General features: G+C 31.6%; 2 protein-coding genes across 3 annotated transcripts; both read left to right on the top strand.

Moving 5' to 3' along the window:
• The first annotated feature begins 295 nt into the window (after positions 1-295).
• On the top strand, positions 296-20,540 carry LOC131617925 (abscisic acid and environmental stress-inducible protein-like). Of its 2 annotated transcripts, XR_009288706.1 has the most exons (3): positions 296-463; positions 636-1,079; positions 20,405-20,540. XR_009288706.1 is itself a non-coding variant. In XM_058889193.1 (2 exons), exons 1-2 carry the CDS (start codon positions 352-354, stop codon positions 1,010-1,012), a joined length of 489 nt encoding a protein of 162 aa, XP_058745176.1. In that variant the 5' UTR covers positions 296-351; the 3' UTR covers positions 1,013-1,345. The 2 variants fall into 2 exon arrangements, 1 of the variants encoding a protein (XP_058745176.1); XM_058889193.1 differs by lacking the exon at positions 20,405-20,540 and having other exon boundaries at positions 636-1,345.
• Positions 19,716-20,540, top strand: LOC131617927 (abscisic acid and environmental stress-inducible protein-like). The gene is made up of 2 exons (XM_058889194.1): positions 19,716-19,861; positions 20,008-20,540. The coding sequence occupies exons 1-2, from the start codon at positions 19,750-19,752 to the stop codon at positions 20,337-20,339; spliced, it is 444 nt and encodes a 147-aa protein (XP_058745177.1). The 5' UTR covers positions 19,716-19,749; the 3' UTR covers positions 20,340-20,540.
• Positions 20,541-21,675: the final 1,135 nt, after the last annotated feature.

Here is a 21,675-nt window from a genome sequence, read left to right as displayed (position 1 = left end):
TAAAGCTTGGACACACTTAAAATTCAGGAACTACAAAGAGGTACTGTATGCATTTTTTATTTATTTAAAGTTATACTATGAATGATGTGTAGATTATTTGGAATGCAGCTCCACGAGGCAGCACGACATATCCAGTGTTGACTAGAAGTACTATAATTTCAAAACTGTCACTTTCAGCTAATAGCAAGTAGACAAGATTGAATTAATACATATTAGCTCCATCCCAACTACCAACTAAAACTTCCGTATTCATTCTTCCTTCCTTACATTATAAATAGACCACACTTTCTTACTATTATTTTCATCCTTCACTAACAAATATCACATATCAATCAACTTGAGTTGAGTACAATGGATTCCAAAAACGCATTCCTCATCCTTGGTCTATTGGCCATGGTTCTTCTTATTTCTTCAGAAGTGTCAGCTAGGGACTTAACCGAGACTTCAACTAATACAAAAGATGGTAAATTATGTCTTTTATTTTAGTCTCCAAAATAGGAGTTAATGATTTTATTAAACTAATTAAAAGTAGTAGGGATCATTCATAATGTTAAAGATTTCTTTCTTAATTTTGAAAACAAATAGATATCTAAAATTAACTTATTAATTATACTCATACAATATTGTATATGCAGAGGTTGTGGAAAAGTCAAATGAATTAAATGATGCCAAATATTACGGTGGAGGCTACAACCATGGCGGCGGCGGCTACAATGGTGGCGGAGGAGGCTACAACCACGGTGGTGGTGGTGGTTATAATGGTGGTGGAGGAGGCTACAACCACGGTGGTGGTGGATACAATGGTGGTGGAGGAGGCTACAACCACGGTGGTGGTGGATACAATGGTGGCGGAGGAGGATACAACCATGGAGGTGGTGGATACAATGGTGGCGGAGGAGGATACAACCATGGAGGTGGTGGTTACAATGGTGGCGGAGGAGGATACAACCATGGCGGTGGTGGTGGTGGTTATGGAGGTGGACATGGTGGTAGTTCCGACAATGGTAACTGATTATATCATAATGCATGGCCGTACTATGTATAATAAAAGAGGTATAGAGAAACATGAATCTTTTGAGGTTATGTATTATCTATCTTCTCACTATATAGTATAGATAAGTCACTATGTGATAGGAAGTTTAATAGAATAATTTACTAGTTAAATAAGTTTTATTAGTATTTTGATGTATTGAGAGTTGTTTTATATTATGATGTTCTCTAGAATGTTCTTAGGATCTTTAAATGTAGAATTGGGCTTTAATTAGTATTGGGCCTTTAGTTTACTATCCATTAGTATTATTATATATATGTAATGTCTTTGACACTTGAAAGGCAATCAATGAAAAGAAATGAAGTTTATTTTCTTAGTTAGCTTTTAATGTCTCTTTTATTTTACAGCTTTTCTCTAGCTTGTTAGGGTTTAGATTCAACTTCCTAACATTGGTGCTCTCATTCTTGCACTCAATCTCCCTCCCATGGCATATCCATATCCACCACCCATAAACTCATACCCTCCATATTACTATTCATTCTCAAATCCTCCATTTTCAACTTTCACTCCACACCAGCAACAAAATATAGATTCTGCTCCACCTCAACCTCAAAATTTCTACACCCCATATATTCCATATCAACAACACATAATTTATACTTCACCTCAACAATCATTTTCCACCTTTCATGAACATTCAAGTTATCCTAGCTACCAATCTCAATCTCAAGATTTCTATTCACAACTAGAAACTCTCAAACAATATTTGATTGAAACTCATGAGATTGCAAACAAAAATAGAGAAGAGTTGAAGGAACAAATTCAAAATTTGAGTTATTCTTTCAAAACTTCGTCACAAAAATTTTCTCAAGAGTTTTCGGATTTACAAAAAAGTTGCAGAGAAAAGTATCAAAAAAATATTGTTCGAACAGATCCAAAAGAAGAACAACATGATGAAGAAGAGGAGCCAGATCTGAAATCTATAGAAATATTTTTTCCAGAACAAGTTGTTGTTGATGAAAAAAGAGGTGAAAAAGATGATTCAGACGCAATAGAAATCTTTTTGCCAGATCTAATTCTGAAGCCATTGAATTCTTGGGTGTTCAAACACGTGAGAGAGAGAAAAAATGATACAGATCTGGTTTTGAAGTTATTGATTTCTAATCTACCACCCTTAAGATTGATACCTGACTTGGTAACTTCGTTGCCGCTTTCAGCAGAAAAAGAGTCGCCACCCTCAAAACCACCATTAAAACCTCTGAATAAATATTCATCTCAGCCACCACTATTGAAACTGATAAGTTTTACTTCATCTTTGTCACCACCACTAAAATCTCCAGTCGTATTTGCATATCATCCATCGCCGGAGAAACCACAATATGAATTTTTTTCATTTCTGTCAAAACCGGCGTACAGAGTTTTTTTGCCTTTTCCATCAAAACCACCTTTGGTTTACTTCATAAAAGTAACTTGCTCCTCACCATTAGATCAACATCCATTTCTCAAAGATAAATCACAATCATTCAATAATATCATAATCCATGTGACCACTCACCCTCCAACTATTGTGTACCACATACTTTGTCTTAATACCATTTCACCCCACAACACATCATTACTGTGTGCAGTAACACTAACACACCTGTCTCTCCTGCAAGCGCATGGGACAAGGCATCATTATCCATCACATGACCAAACAATCCTCCACCTTTGGATAGACAATTTGTTTTTTCCACTCCCCACTAGAATTGAACAAGCGTCCAACCATTACACTTGTTTCCTAATGCAAAACAACTTTTCTACCATCAGTACAATTATCCTTTTGAGAACCGGGTCCCACGCAATTAAAATACCATTGCAACTCCAATTTTATGCTACTGTATCATCAAATTATGTCTGGATTCATATCTTTTCTAACATTAGCATCATTTCTCACAACTTTTGTATCATCCAAAATGCTAAGAGAATAAAAGGTGAAAGGGACATAGCTATATTAAGAGCTTATTCAAGAGCATGTGGATTGTTTAGCAGTATAATTCTTTCATTAGAATTTATTGGTGATTCAAGGCAAGAATCTATTTGTGATCAATTTCTAATTCATGGTGCTCAAATATGTCAACAATTTGGTATGTCTACTTTATATGGTTCCTATGAGTTCAAGCATTGGGATCCGGGAAAGCTCAGAGGAACTCTACATTTTTACAACCTTGAGGACAAGGTTGTTTTTGAAGGGGTGAGTAATGATAGGAAGTTTAATAGAATAATTTACTAGTTAAATAAGTTTTATTAGTATTTTGATGTATTGAGAGTTGTTTTATATTATGATGTTCTCTAGAATGTTCTTAGGATCTTTAAATGTAGAATTGGGCTTTAATTAGTATTGGGCCTTTAGTTTACTATCCATTAGTATTATTATATATATGTAATGTCTTTGACACTTGAAAGGCAATCAATGAAAAGAAATGAAGTTTATTTTCTTAGTTAGCTTTTAATGTCTCTTTTATTTTACAGCTTTTCTCTAGCTTGTTAGGGTTTAGATTCAACTTCCTAACACTATGTTAATGTGAAGATGAGTTTGATTTCGAGCCAAAGTGCTGAATGTGTAATCAATCATGTGTAATCAATCAAATATCATCCTTGTTACTACTTCGCCTCCTTCTAAGTTTATATATCCATTGTGCAAATTTTAAACGAAATTCAAATAATATTTAGATTACTTTCAAATGGAACATTCATTTCACAAATATTTCAGACAAAATTTACATAATTTATATTTTATTTTTAAATATACAATTCAAATAATAAATAATATTTAATTTATAAAATATAAATAAAACTTATTTTGTATTTTTCACCCTGCATGTTTTAAGTAATATATATTTCATAGTGTTTTTAAGAAAAAATAATATTAGACTAATTTAAATATATTTTTTTAAAATTTGTTATTTTTTTGTAAATAAAATTAAAATTAATTATTAATTTTTTTATTTTTATAAATGGAATAGGAAATATTTATTAAGTTATTGTTCACTTGTCTTGCAATATCCTACATCCAATTATGCCCCATGTTTCCCTAGATACACCTTCGGAAGCACCTTTTTATTTAAAAAATTTGATTTTTTTTCAGCAAATACATCTACGGAAGCGTTAAAAAACATAGTGAACATTGAGAAAATTCAAAATATTTGAGTTCAGTGAATCTTCTTCCGTAGATGTATCTACGAAACGTGTTAAAAATATAGTGTTTCGTAGATGTACTTGTGAAACCTTCTCCTATATTATAAATCAGTGTTATTTCACTCCAAAACACCAATATTTTTAACAAAAAAAAATTAAATTATAGTACAACAAAGTAGTGCAATTTCAAGGCAATGAAATATGTACAACAAAAGAGTACATCGTATAAATCATCTAAATATCGTCAAATACATAATCAAAATAAACTTCAAAAATGTAATCAAAATATAGACATCAATAAAATCACAGGCATCACTATTGTATGTGCCGGATAACATCCTCCTCCTCATCCCTGCCTCTGGCACCGCCTCTGGGAGCAAGATTAATGCTCCCAACATGATTAAATTAAAGTTTTTACCTATAAATTAAAGTTTTTAGTTCAGTGCAAAGAGAGTTTTGGTGGATCAGAGGAGTATAGAATTTGAGTAGGCCCACTCTAGTCTATAACAACAGGATACGAATGGAAGTCTTAAGGCAGAACCGCTGCTTAGGTAATATGGCAGATCCCAGTTTCGAAGTCAACTTCTCTAAAAAGGCCAGTTGTTACGACAACCACGTGTAAGTGTAGCTAAATTTTTTATTATTATGGTTATATGTAGTTTTTATATTTATGTACTAAATAGGTTATGACATTCTATGTAAATCTACTCATGCTGTAATATTGGTGACTCTTTAATCTTAATGCTTATTTTAATTTTGCAACCTAAAACCTATTTTCATGGTGTGACCTAACACCAAGAGGTGTTTTCCATTACTAGATCCAAGATAATCACCTATTGAGTACTAAGCCTAGATATATGTATAGACTCAATGTCCACATGTATTGTAGCATGATCAGTGTAGAGTGTCTCTATTTTATGGCTATTAAGATTTAATTCTCTATTGGTTAATAGTAACATATATCATTCTATTGAGTAATACAATGATCTCACGGCGTGGAGATATGAATAAAGGTAACATGTGGTAGTATTATATGTTGAGTAGAGGAACATATTATTGACCTATGGATGTGCATGATAGATACGTAACGATGAAATCTACCCCCCAACAAACATTCTCACTGTTAACATCGAAATCTCCAACATTACTCTTTGTCATTTATTTTCCGTTATTTACTTTTTTGCTTCACATTAAACATAAAACCTTTTTCATACTTAGAATAATAGTTCACTATGATTTTGTCTTTAAAATTACATGTCTCTATGGATACGATAATTGTAAAACTTACTTTTCTTGCACATTCAACAATTACGGACATGCAAAGAAACACAACTATTTTAAAATTACATGACTAGTATTCAAATTCATGGGATTGTTTTGAGAGACTGTGAGGATGCTATGATGAGGATGTTCAGATGAATATGTGGGAATAGAGGTGACAAACGGGCATCCCCTCCCCGTTTAGGTCAGCCCCGCAACAGGCTCCAAAAAATAGGGCAGGACGGAGCGGGCTTTGTTGAGTGTGCAGGCCTAAAACCTTGCCATGCCTCGAAAAAAATGATAGTGGGGCAGAGAGGGCCTACGGGCATTATAACTTTTAAGCCTAAAAATTGAAAAAATTCATGTTAATATCCGCGCTCGTAAAAGCCTGCAATAAAGAGGACATGGCAAAACAGGCAAATTAGAACGTGAGGACCTAAAATTTTGGCTCGCCCCACAAAAAATGGGGGGAAAAATGGACATGCCCGACGGGCTAAGCCCATTTTGTCACTACTATATGTGAGATGGTGTCATGATTGAAGGAATTCAATATTGGTACTTAAGTTGGAAGTGGTTAGAGAGCACCTTTGCAAAATTATAAGTTTTAACATTATTTCTGCATGGGTTAACTTTTATGAAAACCAACCGAATTTTTTCATTTTGAAGGTTTGGATTTATAAATTTTGATTCAATTTCTTCATGAAGTTTTATAATTGGTTTGTTGTTTCCAAAACCCAAGAGAAATGTATAAATTAGAAAGTCACATTTTATTAAAGAGTTGATTGTTTACTTTTTCATTTTTTTCATGTATCTTTGATTTTTTTTTTAATAAGCAATTGATTGAAAGTTCGCACTAGTGGTGCAACCCTTACAAACACACGAGACACTAGATAAGTTGCATTTTAATCGTTCTTAGAATTTCATTTTATTGTTTATTCTAGTACTTTCATTCCATTTTCGTTCTATTTAAATTTTGTTTCCTTGTTTTCTTTGTGTTTTAGGAGTTTTGAAGGTGAAAATTCATGATCAAGTGGATAGATGTTGAAGTAGAAAAGATACAAGAAGATGTTTGAAAACTACAGAGGAGAGCAGAGGAAGTTGCACAAAACAAGGGGGGCATTATCGTCTGACCATAATGGCTATTATGAGTGTAATTGCCGCAACGACCTTTGGATTTTCAATGTCTTGTTGTTTCATTTATGGCCCTTCCACTTATCAGACATTTACATTCTGATTTTAAGCATCTCTAATTGCGAATTATGGCTATTTTATTTGGTTCAGGGATATAAAACACCATATGACCTCAGATTACACTTACTGCAATTTTACTTTAATGCATTTTACGTTCTTGCACAAAGTCTTATAGTAGAAAGGTAAATAAAAGTTTACATGAGTGAGTGATAGGCGGAAATCATAGTCTTAAATCTATTTTTATTAAATTAAAATGAATCAAAATTACTTCAAAACCAAATTAATAATTGTTTTAGTTAATGAACAAAATATAAATTCGGTACTCCAAATAATGCTTAACGAAACAATACGTTATTACTACTCTCGTAGAATTAAACGTTTTAAATGTTGGAACATATAAATCAAATTAAGGTTTTAACAATGGAGAAAATGAACAATTGAAAAAGATGAAGATTAAAGAAATTGAGAGAAAATAAGAGAGAGAGAGAGAGAGAGAGAGAGAGAGAGAGAGAGAGAGAGAGAGAGAGAGAGAGAGAGAGAGAGAGAGAGAGAGAGAGAGAGAGAGAGAGAGAGAGAGAGAGAGAGAGAGGAGAGAGAGAGAGAGAGAGAGAGAGAGAGAGAGAGAGAGAGAGAGAGAGAGAGAGAGTGGACAAATTGACATTAACCACAATAGGAGTAGTTAGCCCCTTTTATAGTACAAGATACAAAGTGATTGGAACTAATAAAACACCCAAAATAGAAACAGAAAAAACAGTTAAGCTTTAGTATAATCGGTTACGGCAAACAGCGTAACCGATTACGCTACTACAATAACATCAGTAACTCTGTTTCACGAGTTCGTAACTGGTTACGGCAAACAGTGTAACCGGTTACGCCAACTGAAATGATAAAAAATAGTAGTTTCAACATTAAACCAAATAATCTTTTTGAGTATCTTTGCGATATCATTCGCAATTAATTAATTTGTTGCTGAATTTTTGTTCTATTATTATTCGTAAAATTATTTTTCGTAAGAATTGGAGTATCTCTTATTTTTTTACTTATTAATTATAATAATCTCTTCAATTATATAAAAAAATAAAGATATCGGGATAAACAAACATAAAAGACTTTAAAGACTTAAAAACAGCACCCAACGACTACCAAGCAACACACTTGCAAACTCATCAAAAAGATTTACCTAAACTCTCTAAGACCATCTCCAATGGTAGTTCCTTCTAATAAGTTCTCCACCTAGACATGCCACATCATAGTACCATTGCATTGCAATGCAACTATGAAAAAATTGTGGTACCCAATCAAATTAGTTTATGAGGTAAAGTTGTGGGCCCAATAATAACTTTTTAGAATTATACAATTAAAATAAAAATTATAAAAATTATTTTAAGATGATGTGGCTAGTGGGACCCATAAAGAACCCAAAAATGGGTTACACCATTGGAGATGCTCTAAATAAATAGAAGGATGAGTCTGTCGTTGATTAATGTCATAAATAAAGTTTTCTTTTTGTGCTTAAGTCATAGTCATGATGTTAACTTAATATATTTTTTAGCAAAAGATCAACAGGAAGATTGGTTTGTTCACCAATAAAAGACATTATTCATTTAGGCTATGTTGGGAGTTTGGAAGGGCTTTCAAAAATGAAATTTTAAAAAATATAGAAAAATATTTGATATTTTTTGAAAAAATGATTTTGTTTAGAATGATAAAAGAGTCATTATCATTACTAAATTTTTAATTTTCAGAATACTATAACAACCTAAAAGATATTGAAAATTTCTTTACCCACCTTCCTACTTTCTTGGTCACCTCTGGTGAAAAACCCAAAATACCCCTAACTTCGGAAATGCATTTCTGAAATTCTTTTTTTTTTCTTCAAAATTTGTCTTATTTCGGAATTGCACTTCCGAAAACACGAAAAAAAAGTGTTTTCGGAGATGCATTTTCGAAAACACCCCTTTTTTGGTTTTCGGAGATGCATTTCCAAAAACACCCCTTTTGGGAGAGGGGTGTCTTTGGAGATACATATCCGAAATATTCCAAGATCAAATTGGTCTTGGAATGTTTCGGATATACACTTCCGAAAGAATTCAATAATTACTAAAAATTAAAATCAAGGTAAATCAATACAATTAATAGGTATAAAATCAAGGTGAATCAATAAAATGAAGGTGAATCAATAAAATCAAGATGAATCAAAATTTCCTAAACAATTTTAAAATTAAAAATTATTTTACTAACTTATATAAATCAAAAACATTTTAATTTCATAAGTTAAATTTTAATTATATATAATTAAAGATAAAATTTATTCATTAAATAAAGACAAAATCATTTTTTAATTTTTTTAAACTAAATAAAAAATTATAACTCATTTTTAATTATGAATCAAAATAGAAATATATAAATATATAATAATAATTATTAATTTTGTAAGTGAAATATATAATATATAAATATATAATAATTATTATATAAATATATAAATATATAATAATTGTTATAAATTAAAACACTCATTTTTTTAATTTTTATAATTATTATATAACTATATTTATAATTAATATATAATAATTATTATATAAATATATAAATATATAATAATTTTTATAAATATATAATAATTATTATAATTATTATATAAATATATAAATATATAAATCAAAACACTCATTTTTTTAATTTTTTTTGTAAATATATAAACATATAATAATTATTATAAATATATAAATATATAAATAAAAAATTATAACTCATTTTGTAGGTGAAATTATTTTTATTTTTTTAATTAAAATTATTTTAAGAGTGAAGGTCCATTTTAGTTCCTAACAAAAACTGCAGAGGCCAAATTAGTTCCTGGGAAAATAAAAGTCCCGATTAAATCCCTTATAAAATTTAACCGAGCCATGTTAGTCCCTATACTAATATTTTTTTCAAACCGGTTTTTTTTCTTACTTTTGAACCGTGACTTGACTACCAGTGAAGACCCATTTTAGTCCGTCACAAAAAAAGAGAGTCCAAATTAGTCCCTGAGAAAAAAAGGTCTCTTTTTAATCCCTTACAAAAATTAATCAAGCCATGTTAGTCCCTCTTTTAGTATTTTTTTTCAAATCGATTTTTCTTATTTATAAACTGTGACTGTAGTCATATTTTACGACTGTTGATTTAAAATTATTTGTGAAGGGATTGTAGATATTTTATCGCGATACCACAACATTGTTTTCTTTGTTGGGTTTATTATCAGACTTATGAGTGGGTGACTATGGTTTTTCTTGTTATGTATTCTTGTGTATTAGGTGTTGTTATTGTTTCAGTTGTTAATGATCTTTTAGGAATGTTTAGTTATGCTACTGGAGTGATTTAGAATAATTTTTTACTTTTGTAAATAATACTTGTGGCGACAATAATACACATGGTATGTCAGAAGAAAATTGGTTGAAAGATCAGAATCTGATGACTCAAATCCTAAATGATAAGATTATGATGTCTCACAACTAGGTAACTTAGCTTCTGGTGGAAACTCAGGCTCTGAAGATCATGTGCAAAGGAACTCAACCTTTGACACGTACTCAATTTCTGAATGCAGGTTTATCTTCTCAAGTCCAATCACGGTTTAAAAATAGGAAAAAAATTATTTGAAAAAATATTAAAAGAGGGACTAACATGGCTCAGTTAAATTTTAAATTTCATATCGGATTAAATAGGGACTGATTTGGACTCTCCCTTTTATGTGAGGGACTAAAATGGGTCTTCACTAGCAGTCCAGTCATAGTTCAAAAGTAAGAAAAAAACTGATTTGAAAAAAATATTACTAGAGGGACTAATATGGCTCGGTTAAATTTTGTAAGGGACTTAATATGGCTCGGTTAAATTTTGTAAGGGACTTAATAGAGACTTTTTTTTTCTCAGGGACTAATATGACCTCTGCAGTTTTTGTGAGGGACTAAAATGGGTCTTCACTCTTATTTTAAATTTTAAAATATGAATCAGAATAGAAATATATAATAATTATTATTCATAACTCATAAATTATATCAAAATATATAATTATTATTATTACTCATTACTCATAAATTATATCAAAATTATGATATCTGAATTAATTAATATCCTACAATTTTTTAATTGTTGGGATTTTTTTTTTTCGGAGATGCATCTCCGAATTAATCAAAATCCCAATTTTTGGGATTTTTTCGGAAGTGCACTTCTGAAATCTGGAAAAATTTAGAAAAAAAATATATCGGAAATACATTTCCGAAGCAGGGGTAAAGTGGGGTTTTCGCTGGGGGTGACCCCCATTGGAAGGTGGGTAAAGAAAAAACCAAGATATTTAGAAAATTTATGTAAGCCCTTCAAAACCCCTCAAAATCCTCCTTCAATACAATTTTTGAGTTCCTCCGTTTTATGGGGTTTTTGGGGTTACGAGTAAACTCAAACCCTCAAAAACCCTCATACCCAAAATCTTTTTATCCTTTTCACCCAATTTTTCTTATTTTTTAAAGCTCTCTCATCCATTTCCCTCCAAACTCCCAAACTTAACCTAAGGTCGCAATTGATAAAGGAAATATCAACATCTAAATATTTGTGGCCCTCTCTCATTCCACATTCTTGAATTCTATTCCCACAAATTTCTTACCATTATTGAAGGAGTTGTTTTAGGCGGTTTTGTAACTTTCATGTAAGACTATCTTATGGGTACATTTATAAAGATTATTTGGTAAAGAATTTAGTGATAACATATAAATTATTTGACAGCAAATCAATTTATAAAAATAATGTATAAGTTACTTTTTTATTTTACGAGAATATTGCATAACTTAGATATGGCAAATAAAATCACTAGTAAATATTGCATCGTTTAATAAAATATAAAACAACACTAATTTTAACATACGAGTTGATAAGCTATAGAACTAATAATCATGTCGGCAACAATGTTCACAAATTGCAAGTAATTTGTCTAAATCTTTGTTAACATTAAATGTTGAGTGCTCCAAATTTGTATCCATAGAAAAAAACCAAGAAACACTATATCCATACATATCATTAAATTTGCGAAAAATAGAAAAATTCTAATAAGTGGATGACTATCATTATCGTGGGAATGCAATTTCAACATCAGTAGTTTTTAAGATAAATTGAATACACAAAATAAGTTCACTATTACATAAAAGTCGTTTTATAACAGTTGAAAAATCTTATCGTTTCGCTTGATCAACCGTTCTGAAATAAAGGTGGTTGTAAGTATAATGTTTTTTACCGCGATCGTGTGACCGTAATTATAATTAGGAAGTGTGTTATTTTTCATAACGGTTATTTTGAACAACCGTTGTGATATTCTCAACGCATAACATTTAACAATGGTTGACCGTTGTGATATATACACTGAGTTTATTATAAATTATTTTGAATGCTTATTTCGTCAATACTCACTAAACATATAACTTTTCAATTTGATCTAGAAAATTATAATATGACAAATTTAATTATATTAGAAGAACAAGTTACACTGTTCAATGCTTAACAAGAATTCTTCAGCTCATTATCCGCATTTTGTTCTTTAACAGTTAGATTTTGTTTCAATACTCCTAGTTCTTCAACCTCCTCTTTCTTTATTTATAATTCATTTTGCATAATATATTTTACTTTGTAAACAAAATTAGAAGTGGGAAAGGGGCGATTGAAGAATTAGAAGCATTAAACCAAGTTCTAACCGTTAAAGAGCAAAATACAAACAATAGACTGAAAAATTCTTGTCTAGTAACGGTGTGACTTGTTTAATTTCTAATAAAACTTTATAGCATTATTATAATTTTCTAATGCAATATGAAAAGTTATATCTACGATAAGGAGTTCAAAAAACACTCAAACCACATAAGATATAATAAACTCATGTTCTAAACACACCTTAACAACAACATTCATCAACAACAAACCTTAAACAACATACAAGATACAACAAACAACTTTTAATAACAACAATAAATCACCAACAACATAACATAAACTACATACAACATACAACTTTTATTATTAACAACAACAACATATCAACTCATAAAATGTTTCCGCAACGTACCTGTCTCAGACGAACTTGAAAAATAACCATTTTTAAGATTTGAAACATAAACTACTATGAAGACGAACATGAAATGTAAAGATTTTCTAAGATTTGATGCAATAAATATAAACTTTTGAAGAAGATGAGTTTGCTAATGACTTTGGAGTTTTCATTTTGTGTGGTTGTGAAGAAAGGTTGTTGAAATATTAATGGAGATAAGGATATATGAGAGAGACGAGTGAGAGATGTTAGGATTTTATTTTGAGAGTGACGACTGTGATGTATTGAAGCGAGGGATAATTTTGTTTATATATAAGTATGCAACACCGCTTTCACCATGGTTGATAAAAAAACCGTGAAAAGGGATAGCATATTACACCACGGTTGATTATATGAGTCGTGATAATATATAAAGACAAGCTAATTTTGTAATGAAAAAATAGAAAATGGTTGGCGGTAAGATTCGAACCCTTACACTCCAGATATATTTCACCATGGTTTTTGACTACAAGTCTATGACCATAGTAAAATTTCTTTTATTAAATATAAAAAAATCATCTAAAAAAGTTATTAGCACAGTTGTAACACCCCATATTTTATATTTATTAATTAATTGAATTTTAATTTAATTAATTGGATTTATGTAATTGTGCAGTGACTAAAATAATAAAATTGGAATATGTAGTAATGGGCCAGTGTTGTAGTTAGTGAGAAAGGGGGTGCAAGAAATAAGGCCTTTACTAAAGCTATTTGTGTTTTTCATAAAACAAGAGTTTGGGAAGAAGAGAAACACAAGTGCATTTGGGAGAACGCAGAGAACGTGAAAGTGCGACAGAGGAGAAGAAGAGGAAGAGAGCTTCAAGGATCCCAAACTCTAAGGTAAGGGGGGACTCTTCCGGTTAACCTCTATTATCGGGTCGTAGGCGTTAGGATTGAAATCGTATACTATTGATTCGATAGAGAATATGTTCTAGGTTGGGATTTTGGTATTTAGGTTCAATTTTGTGAACTTTGTGTGATTACTTGTTGGTAGTGATTATTGATGTTAAAAGTGTTGTTTGGTTGATGATATAACTCATATTTCATGTGAAATCCCTCTGTTTTTCGTATACAATCGTATTGGTTCGATTGGGGGATGTTTGGGGGGATTCAAGGTGCTGAAAACTGGTTTTTGGGTTGCAGGTACGAGGTAATCGGTTACCGAAAGGGGTGTAATCGATTACCCATAGTAAAAACAGCAAATATGGGATTTTGAACTTCAGTAACCGATTACTGGTGTTTGGGTAATCGGTTACCGCTGTACGTTTTTGAAAAATACTTGTTTTTATAAAACTCATAACTTTTGATCCGTAAGTCCGTTTTGGGTGCCGTTCGAAGCGCTAGAAAGCTAACGGAATGCTCTTTATGATTAAAATAAACTAATTAGCACTAGATAATTTAATTATTATTTTATTTGAAAATTAAATGTAATTGTATCTGTGTATGCCATGGATTAATGTTATTTAAGAATAACATGTATGGAGATTGTGTATTATGTGCTAATTGTGATACATAGAATTGATGAATGATAATTTCTATGTATTGTTGTGATTGTTACATGATGAATGTATGTTATACCAATGGTGGATAATTTAATGTGTTGAATTGTGATGGATGTGTTAGACGTAGTATTATGATGATGTAAATCTCATGTTGTCGTTGTGTGGATTTGATGTACTTGGTACATAATTGTGGAATGTATTATTGTTGTATGCATTGTGTGATGAGTCGAGATATGATAATGTTTTTCATATGATTGAAGTGGCAATGTTGTGATAAAATGATTATAATGTTGATAATGTGATCATGTGGTGATTGTTTTGATGTCTAATGATGTTATTGTGATTGAATGATGCATATATATAAACATACTTTGATGATGATGATGATGATGAAATGAGTATTTGAAGATGTTACTCATTAGACTTGAGGATGTTATAAGTATGTTCATGTATGTTTGCATTCATTCATGTTCATTGATGATACTGTATCCATAAGGGTGTGTTGGATCAGTGAAGGGCATGATTCCCATTGTGTGGAATCTGTGCTGGCAGGACCGTATCTTGATGATGTTGGATCGGTCATGGGTTATTCCCATTTGATGATGTTGGTACCACATGCATAGTGTCAGTTGCATTCATATGCATGATTTTATAACATGATTGGATGTTTTCCAGTGTTATAAATATTGATGATGTGTTGGTTGTTTATGATGAAACTTGCCTAAATATATGTTGATGTTGGGTGAATATTATACTGTTGATGTTCTATCGTTTATGAACTGATAACATTGTTTAATTGTGAATGAGACTCACCCTTACTGTTGATCATTTTCAGATTGAGGATAGCGGCTGTTCGACTCGCTGAGGATTAGCTCATGAGTCAGTTGTTTAGTTAGCGTCAGGTGTCATGCTCTGATATTTGTAACACTGGGGACGCGATGTTTAGAGTTTATGTTTTATAACTCTAGTTATGTTTTAATGTTTGAAGGATTAGTTTGAAAGATATTAAACTTAATCTGTTTGATTTAATTCCGTTGTGTTGACATGAATTGTTTTAATTAATGAGAATTGCCTCAGTGAATGCATGACATGACTGAACGATGTTTTTAATTTATTTTGAATTGTGGCACCCTTATTTCATGTACTCTGAATAAACTTGTTTAATTTGCCGTGGGGTTTAGAAGGGTGTTACAATAGTTATCAGATAAACCATTGTAATATATTGTTAGGAAATGTCTATTTTATAGTAGTGATTGTCTTTCGAAAAATTATAGTAATTTTTTTATTACCAATAAAAGTTAAGAAAATATGCTCCTTAATTTTTAAATAAATGTATTTTCAAAGATTGCGCGTTGATTAAAATCTAATATGTTTATAAAATTAAACTTATAAGTTATTGCTATGAACTTAATCAACATATACTTCATGCTTAATCAACACATATACTTCAAAAACGACTAACTAAACATAGTAATAAATCTTTCTCAAAATCTACTTTAAACACTAATCATTCAGGTTTAGAACTCTAGCCAAATCAATCTTTGAAGCTGATTTAATAATCAATTTTTTTAAAAAAAAATACAAAATAAACTACTATTTCAAAAAAATTAAATTAATCATCTAACTATGTTTGAGAGTGTTTTCACGTATGCGTCATACCACAAGTTGTCTCCTATTTTTATATAAATGTTTTCAGTTACATGCGGATTTAGTGTTACCTGCGAATTTACATGCGAATTTATCAATAGAGTTATTTAATGTTTGTTTATAAAATTAAACTTATAAGTTATTGCTATGAACTTAATCAACACATACTTCATGCCTTAATCAACACATATACTTCAAAAACGACTAACTAAACATAGTAATAAATCTTTCTCAAAATCTACTTTAAACACTAATGATTCACGTTTAGAACTCTAGCCAAATCGGGAAGATGATGTCGAGGAATCTATTGAGATGTTGGAAAGGAAGAAAAGGGCGTCTAAAGATATTTGATTGAATTTGAAAATTAAAGAAAATATGTTAATTCAAAAGTCAAGATTGAAGTGGTTAAATGACGGAGATGCAAATAGTAAGTTTTTTCATGGGGTGATGAAAGCTAGAAGGACACGAAATTTTATTGGCTCGATTGTGAAAGGAGGTGAAATTATTAACTCGGTGACGGAAATAAAGGAAGAAGTGAAGAATCATTTTGAGAAGAAATTTGTAGATGATCGTAGGATGAGGCCAGTCCTAGACGATATCTCTTTTGATACTTTTGAAGAGGAGGATAAGTTATTTCTTGAGAAACCGTTTGAGGAAGCCGAAATAAAGGCGGCTATTTGGGATTGTGATGGGTTGAAAAGTCTGGGGCCCGATGGTTATTCTTTCTTTTTCATAAAGAGGTGTTGGGATTTTATGAAAGTAGAATTCATCAATTGTTTTAAGTGCTTTCATAGGGAAGCTTTGTTATCTAAAGCGATCACTTCTTCTTTTCTTACCTTGATTCCGAAATCTTCCAACCCTTTGAGTTTGGATGAGTATAGACCAATTTGTTTGGTTGGGTGCATTTACAAAGCCATATCCAAACTTTTGGCGTCGAGATTGAAGAAGGTTTTAGGGACATTAGTTTCGAAGTGTCAAAGCGCTTTTGTTCCGGGTAGGCAACTTTTAGATGGTGTTATGGTTGCTAATGAGGTGGTGGATTTGGCGAAGAGAGATGGAATTGGGTGTTTACTTTTTAAAGTGGACTTTGAGAAAGCATATGATAAAGTGTCTTGGGATTTCCTTAGATATTTGTTAATAAGAATGGGTTTTGGGGATATTTGGTTAAAGTGGATGGAGGCATTGATTTTTTCAAGCAAGATGTCGGTTCTCGTGAATGGTAGTCCTACGACGGAATTCGAGGTGAAAAAAGGGTTAAGACAAGGTGATCCGATTTCGCCTTTCCTCTTTGTTATTGTTGCGGAGGGATTGAGGCGTTTGGTGGCTAAGGCGGTGGAGACGGGTGATTATGTTGGTTTCAATTTGAGGAGATCTTGTTCGGTGGATATTCTACAATTCGTCGACGATACTTTACTTTTAGGGGAGGGAACTTGGAAACAAATATGGTCGATCAAGGAAATATTGAGAGGGTTTGAATTAGTTTCCGGTCTTGGGATAAATTATCAAAAAAGCAAGCTTATTGGAATTAATGTGAATAATCACTTTTTGGATTGTGCTTCTCATTTTTTGTCTTGTAGGAGGGAGGATAGCAACTTCACTTTCCTTGGTATTCCTATTGGTATCAATCCTAGGAGGATTGCTTCGTGGAGCGGTATTCTTAGCAAAATTAAGTCAAGGCTTTTGGATTGGAAAGCTCGTTTATTATCTTTTGGAGGTAGATTAACTCTTCTCAAATCGGTACTTAGTAGTCTAGCCATTTTCATGTTATCTTTTTATAAGGCTCCAAAGAAAATTATTAAGGAAATAACAAGGGTGCAAAGCAAGTTTCTTTGGGGAGGTGGGGGAGAAAGTAAGAAAATTCATTGGGTGAGTTGGAAGAATTGTTGCTTACCCATAGATAGAGGAGGTCTTGGGTTAAGGCGTATTAGGGAATTTAATTTGGCTCTCCTTAAAAAGTGGAGGTGGAGGATCATAGGAGGATCGGAGGAGTTATGGTACGGTGTTTTGAAAGCAAGGTACGGAGATATTAACCTTCAAGTTGTGGAAGTGGCTAAGTCGGATTATAATAAGAGTTCAAAATCCTTTTGGTGGCAGGATATTTTGGAGTTAGACCATGATTTCAAAGAGAGTGCTTTTGTAAACATGTGTAGATTTAAGGTGGGAGATGGATTCCACATTTCTTTTTGGCATTCTTGTTGGTTAAATGATTGTTCTTTAAAGGAAGCTTTTCCGGTAGCTTATTTTTATTCGGAATTGAAGTTTGTTTCTATTGCTTGTATGGGTGGATGGGAGAATAATGTGTGGAAGTAGGGAGATTTAGGGGTTAGGGGAGGAGGTTTTCCGGGATTGGAGGAAGAGATGCGGCGGCTTTTAGTGGTGTTGGAGGGGGCGCGGTTGGATTGGGGTCAAAGCGGGGAGAGGGATACGGTACGGTGGGAGGGAGAACCGGATGGCATTTTTTCGGTTCGGAGTTGTTACGGTGTGTATGATAAATATCACATTCCTTTTGGCCCAAGGGTGGAATATTCAGAAGCTTTTTCTCTTCTTTGGAACAATTTGGTTCCTCAAAAAATAAAAAGTTTCGGTTGGAGGTGCTTTATTAATAGATTGCCAACCAAGGATCTTCTCGCTCAAAGAGGTATTTCTTTTTCAAACTCTACTTTGTGTGTTTTTTGCGAGAACGATCAAGAATCTTTGCCTCATCTTCTTCTTTCTTGCCGGGCTTCTAATTTAATTTGGAGGGATATGGCCTCATGGATTGGGTTCGATATAGGAGGGGAGGTATCTTTGCTTGAGAGCTACATGAGATGGTTTAGATTTTGTAAATCAAAGAGGGTGAAAAAAGGAAGAGAAGGTGTTATGTGGTTGGCGATAGTGTGGTCAATATGGAATGTTAGGAATAGTATCATTTTTAGAGGAGAGGATTGGAATATACTCGACATGGTTTGGAACATTAAGATCCTATTGTGGCGTTGGTCTTTTATCGGAAATATTAATCGGACCAAATACAATTTATATGAGTTCAACAAATATCCTATGTTGTATCTCTCTTAAGTGAATTTGGTGCTTAATCTTTCCGGTTTTTGGGATTGTACGTTTTGTTGTAAGCTTGTAAGAACTTTTGGTTCTTATTATTAATAATATCTTGATTATTAAAAAAAAAATCATTGAAGCTGATTTATTAATCAATTTAAAAAAAAATACAAAATAAACTAATATTTCAAAAAAATTAAATTAATCATCTAACTATGTTGTAGAGTGTTTTCACGTATGCGTCATCCCACAAGCTGTCTCCTATTTTTATATAAATGTTTTTAGTTACATGCGGATTTAGTGTTACCTGCGAATTCACATGCGAATTTATCAATAGAATTATTTAATGTTTAGTCTGTAGGTAAATCCAGAAGTAACACCAAATCCGCAAGTAAATCTGTAAATAACTGAAAAAATTTTAAAAAAAATAAAAGGCGCTTATGTGAAAAACACCTCAAACATGGTAAGATGCATAATTTTTTTGAAATATTAGTTTGTTTTTTATTTTTTATTTATTTTAAATTTGGTTATTATGAATGATGTGTATGCATTTTTTATTTATTTAAAGTATATTATGAATGATGTGTAGATTATTTGGAATGCAGCTCCACTAGGCAGCACGAGATATCTAGTGTTGACTATAAGTACTATGATTTCAAAACTGTCTCTTTCAGCTAATAGCAAGTAGACAAGATTGAATCAATACATATTAGCTCCATCCCAACTACCAACTATAACTTCCGTATTGATTCTTCCTTCCTTCCATTATAAATAGACTACACTTTCTTACTATTATTTTCATCCTTCACTAACAAATATCACATATCAATCAACTTGAGTTGAGTACAATGGATTCCAAAAACGCATTCCTCATCCTTGGTCTATTGGCCATGGTTCTTCTTATTTCCTCAGAAGTGTCAGCTAGGGACTTAACCGAGACTTCAACTAATACCAAAGATGGTAAATTATGTTTTTTTATTTTAGTCTCCAAAATATGAGTACATATGCTATTTATAATGTTAAAGATTTATGAAAACAAGTAGATATCTATACCAATAATGTAAAACTAATTTAATAATCAAATTCACACAATATTTTATATGCAGAGGTTGTGGAAAAGTCAAATGAATTAAATGATGCCAAATATTACGGTGGAGGCTACAACCATGGCGGCGGCAGCGGTTACAATGGTGGCGGAGGAGGCTACAACCACGGTGGTGGTGGTTATAATGGTGGTGGAGGAGGCTACAACCATGGTGGTGGTGGATACAATGGAGGTGGAGGAGGATACAACCATGGAGGTGGTGGATACAATGGTGGCGGAGGAGGATACAACCATGGAGGTGGTGGTTACAATGGTGGCGGAGGAGGATACAACCATGGCGGTGGTGGTGGTTATGGAGGTGGACATGGTGGTAGTTCCGACAATGGTAACTGATTATATAATCATGCATGGACGTACTATGTATAATAAAAGAGGTATAGAGTCATGAATCTTTTGAGGTTATGTATTATCTATCTTCTCACTATATAGTATAGATATGTCCCTATGTTTATGTGAAGATGAGTTTGATTTCGAACCAAAGTGCTGAATGTGTAATCAATCATGTGTGTAATAAATCAAATATCATCCTTGTTACTACTTCGCCTCCTTCTAAGTTTATATATCCATTGTGCAAAGTTTAAACTAAATTCAAATAATATTTATATTACTTTCAAATGGAACATTCATTTCACAAATATTTCAGACAAAATTTAAATAATTTTTATTTTGATTTTCAAATATACAATTCAAAAAATATATAATATTTAACATATAAAATATAAATAAAATTTATTTTCTATTTTTCACCCATGTTTTAAGTAATACATATTTCATAATGTTTTTAAGCAAAATAATATTAGACTAATTTAAATATATTTTTAAAAATTGTCATAGTATTGTAAATAAAATTAAAATTAATAATAAATTTTTTTTATTTTTATAAATGAAATAGTAAATATTTATTTAGTTATTGTTCAGTTGTCTTGCAATATCCTACATCCTTATATAAATATAAGTTTGCACAACAAGTCCAAACTAAATCCCGCACAAAGATGAATCTACTTGCCACTTTAAAGTTGATCATGTCACCTCCATAAGTGGGATAATATCATGAAAATATGTTTTTAATAAATAAAAAAAAAGTTAGGTGTAATGCATCTTTTGATCTTTTAATTTAATTTAAGACTTCATTTTGATTTTTATTTAATAAATGTTGTGGTTTAGTCCTTCAAAAAACTATTCGATCTGATAGTCAAGTTAGTCCATTATATTAACTTTTAACCTTAAATATCATAGGTGAAATAATATTATTGAATATCCACCATACACATTATTATTTTTAAATTTTAACCATTTCATCTTTTAAAAAAATATCATACGGTTGGAAATTTATAATTTAATGAATGTAATGACTTATCAACACATAATATTTTTTATATAACTTCATATTCCTCCCTTGTCTCCTTCATCATCACATTCATCAAAATTCATCTAATACCTAAAAAAAATTAAAATTAAATTCAAAAAAATTTAACTTATATTTTATCCAATAATTAAATCTCTAATATTTTTAAAAACGCTCCAGGAACACCTGCTAAATTTTTCCTATATATTTCAGAAGATATCCTACTTTGGATTTTATCCAATTAAAACCTTTTCAGCATTATTCATAAACATCTCCATTATGCGACAAAGTGACAAAGCTGGAAGATACACTTACTTAGTTTAC

Source organism: Vicia villosa, linkage group LG7 (assembly GCF_029867415.1).
Source record: "Vicia villosa cultivar HV-30 ecotype Madison, WI linkage group LG7, Vvil1.0, whole genome shotgun sequence".
NCBI classification, from domain to species: Eukaryota; Viridiplantae; Streptophyta; class Magnoliopsida; order Fabales; family Fabaceae; genus Vicia; species Vicia villosa.
This window is presented reverse-complemented; position numbering and strand designations above follow the sequence as displayed.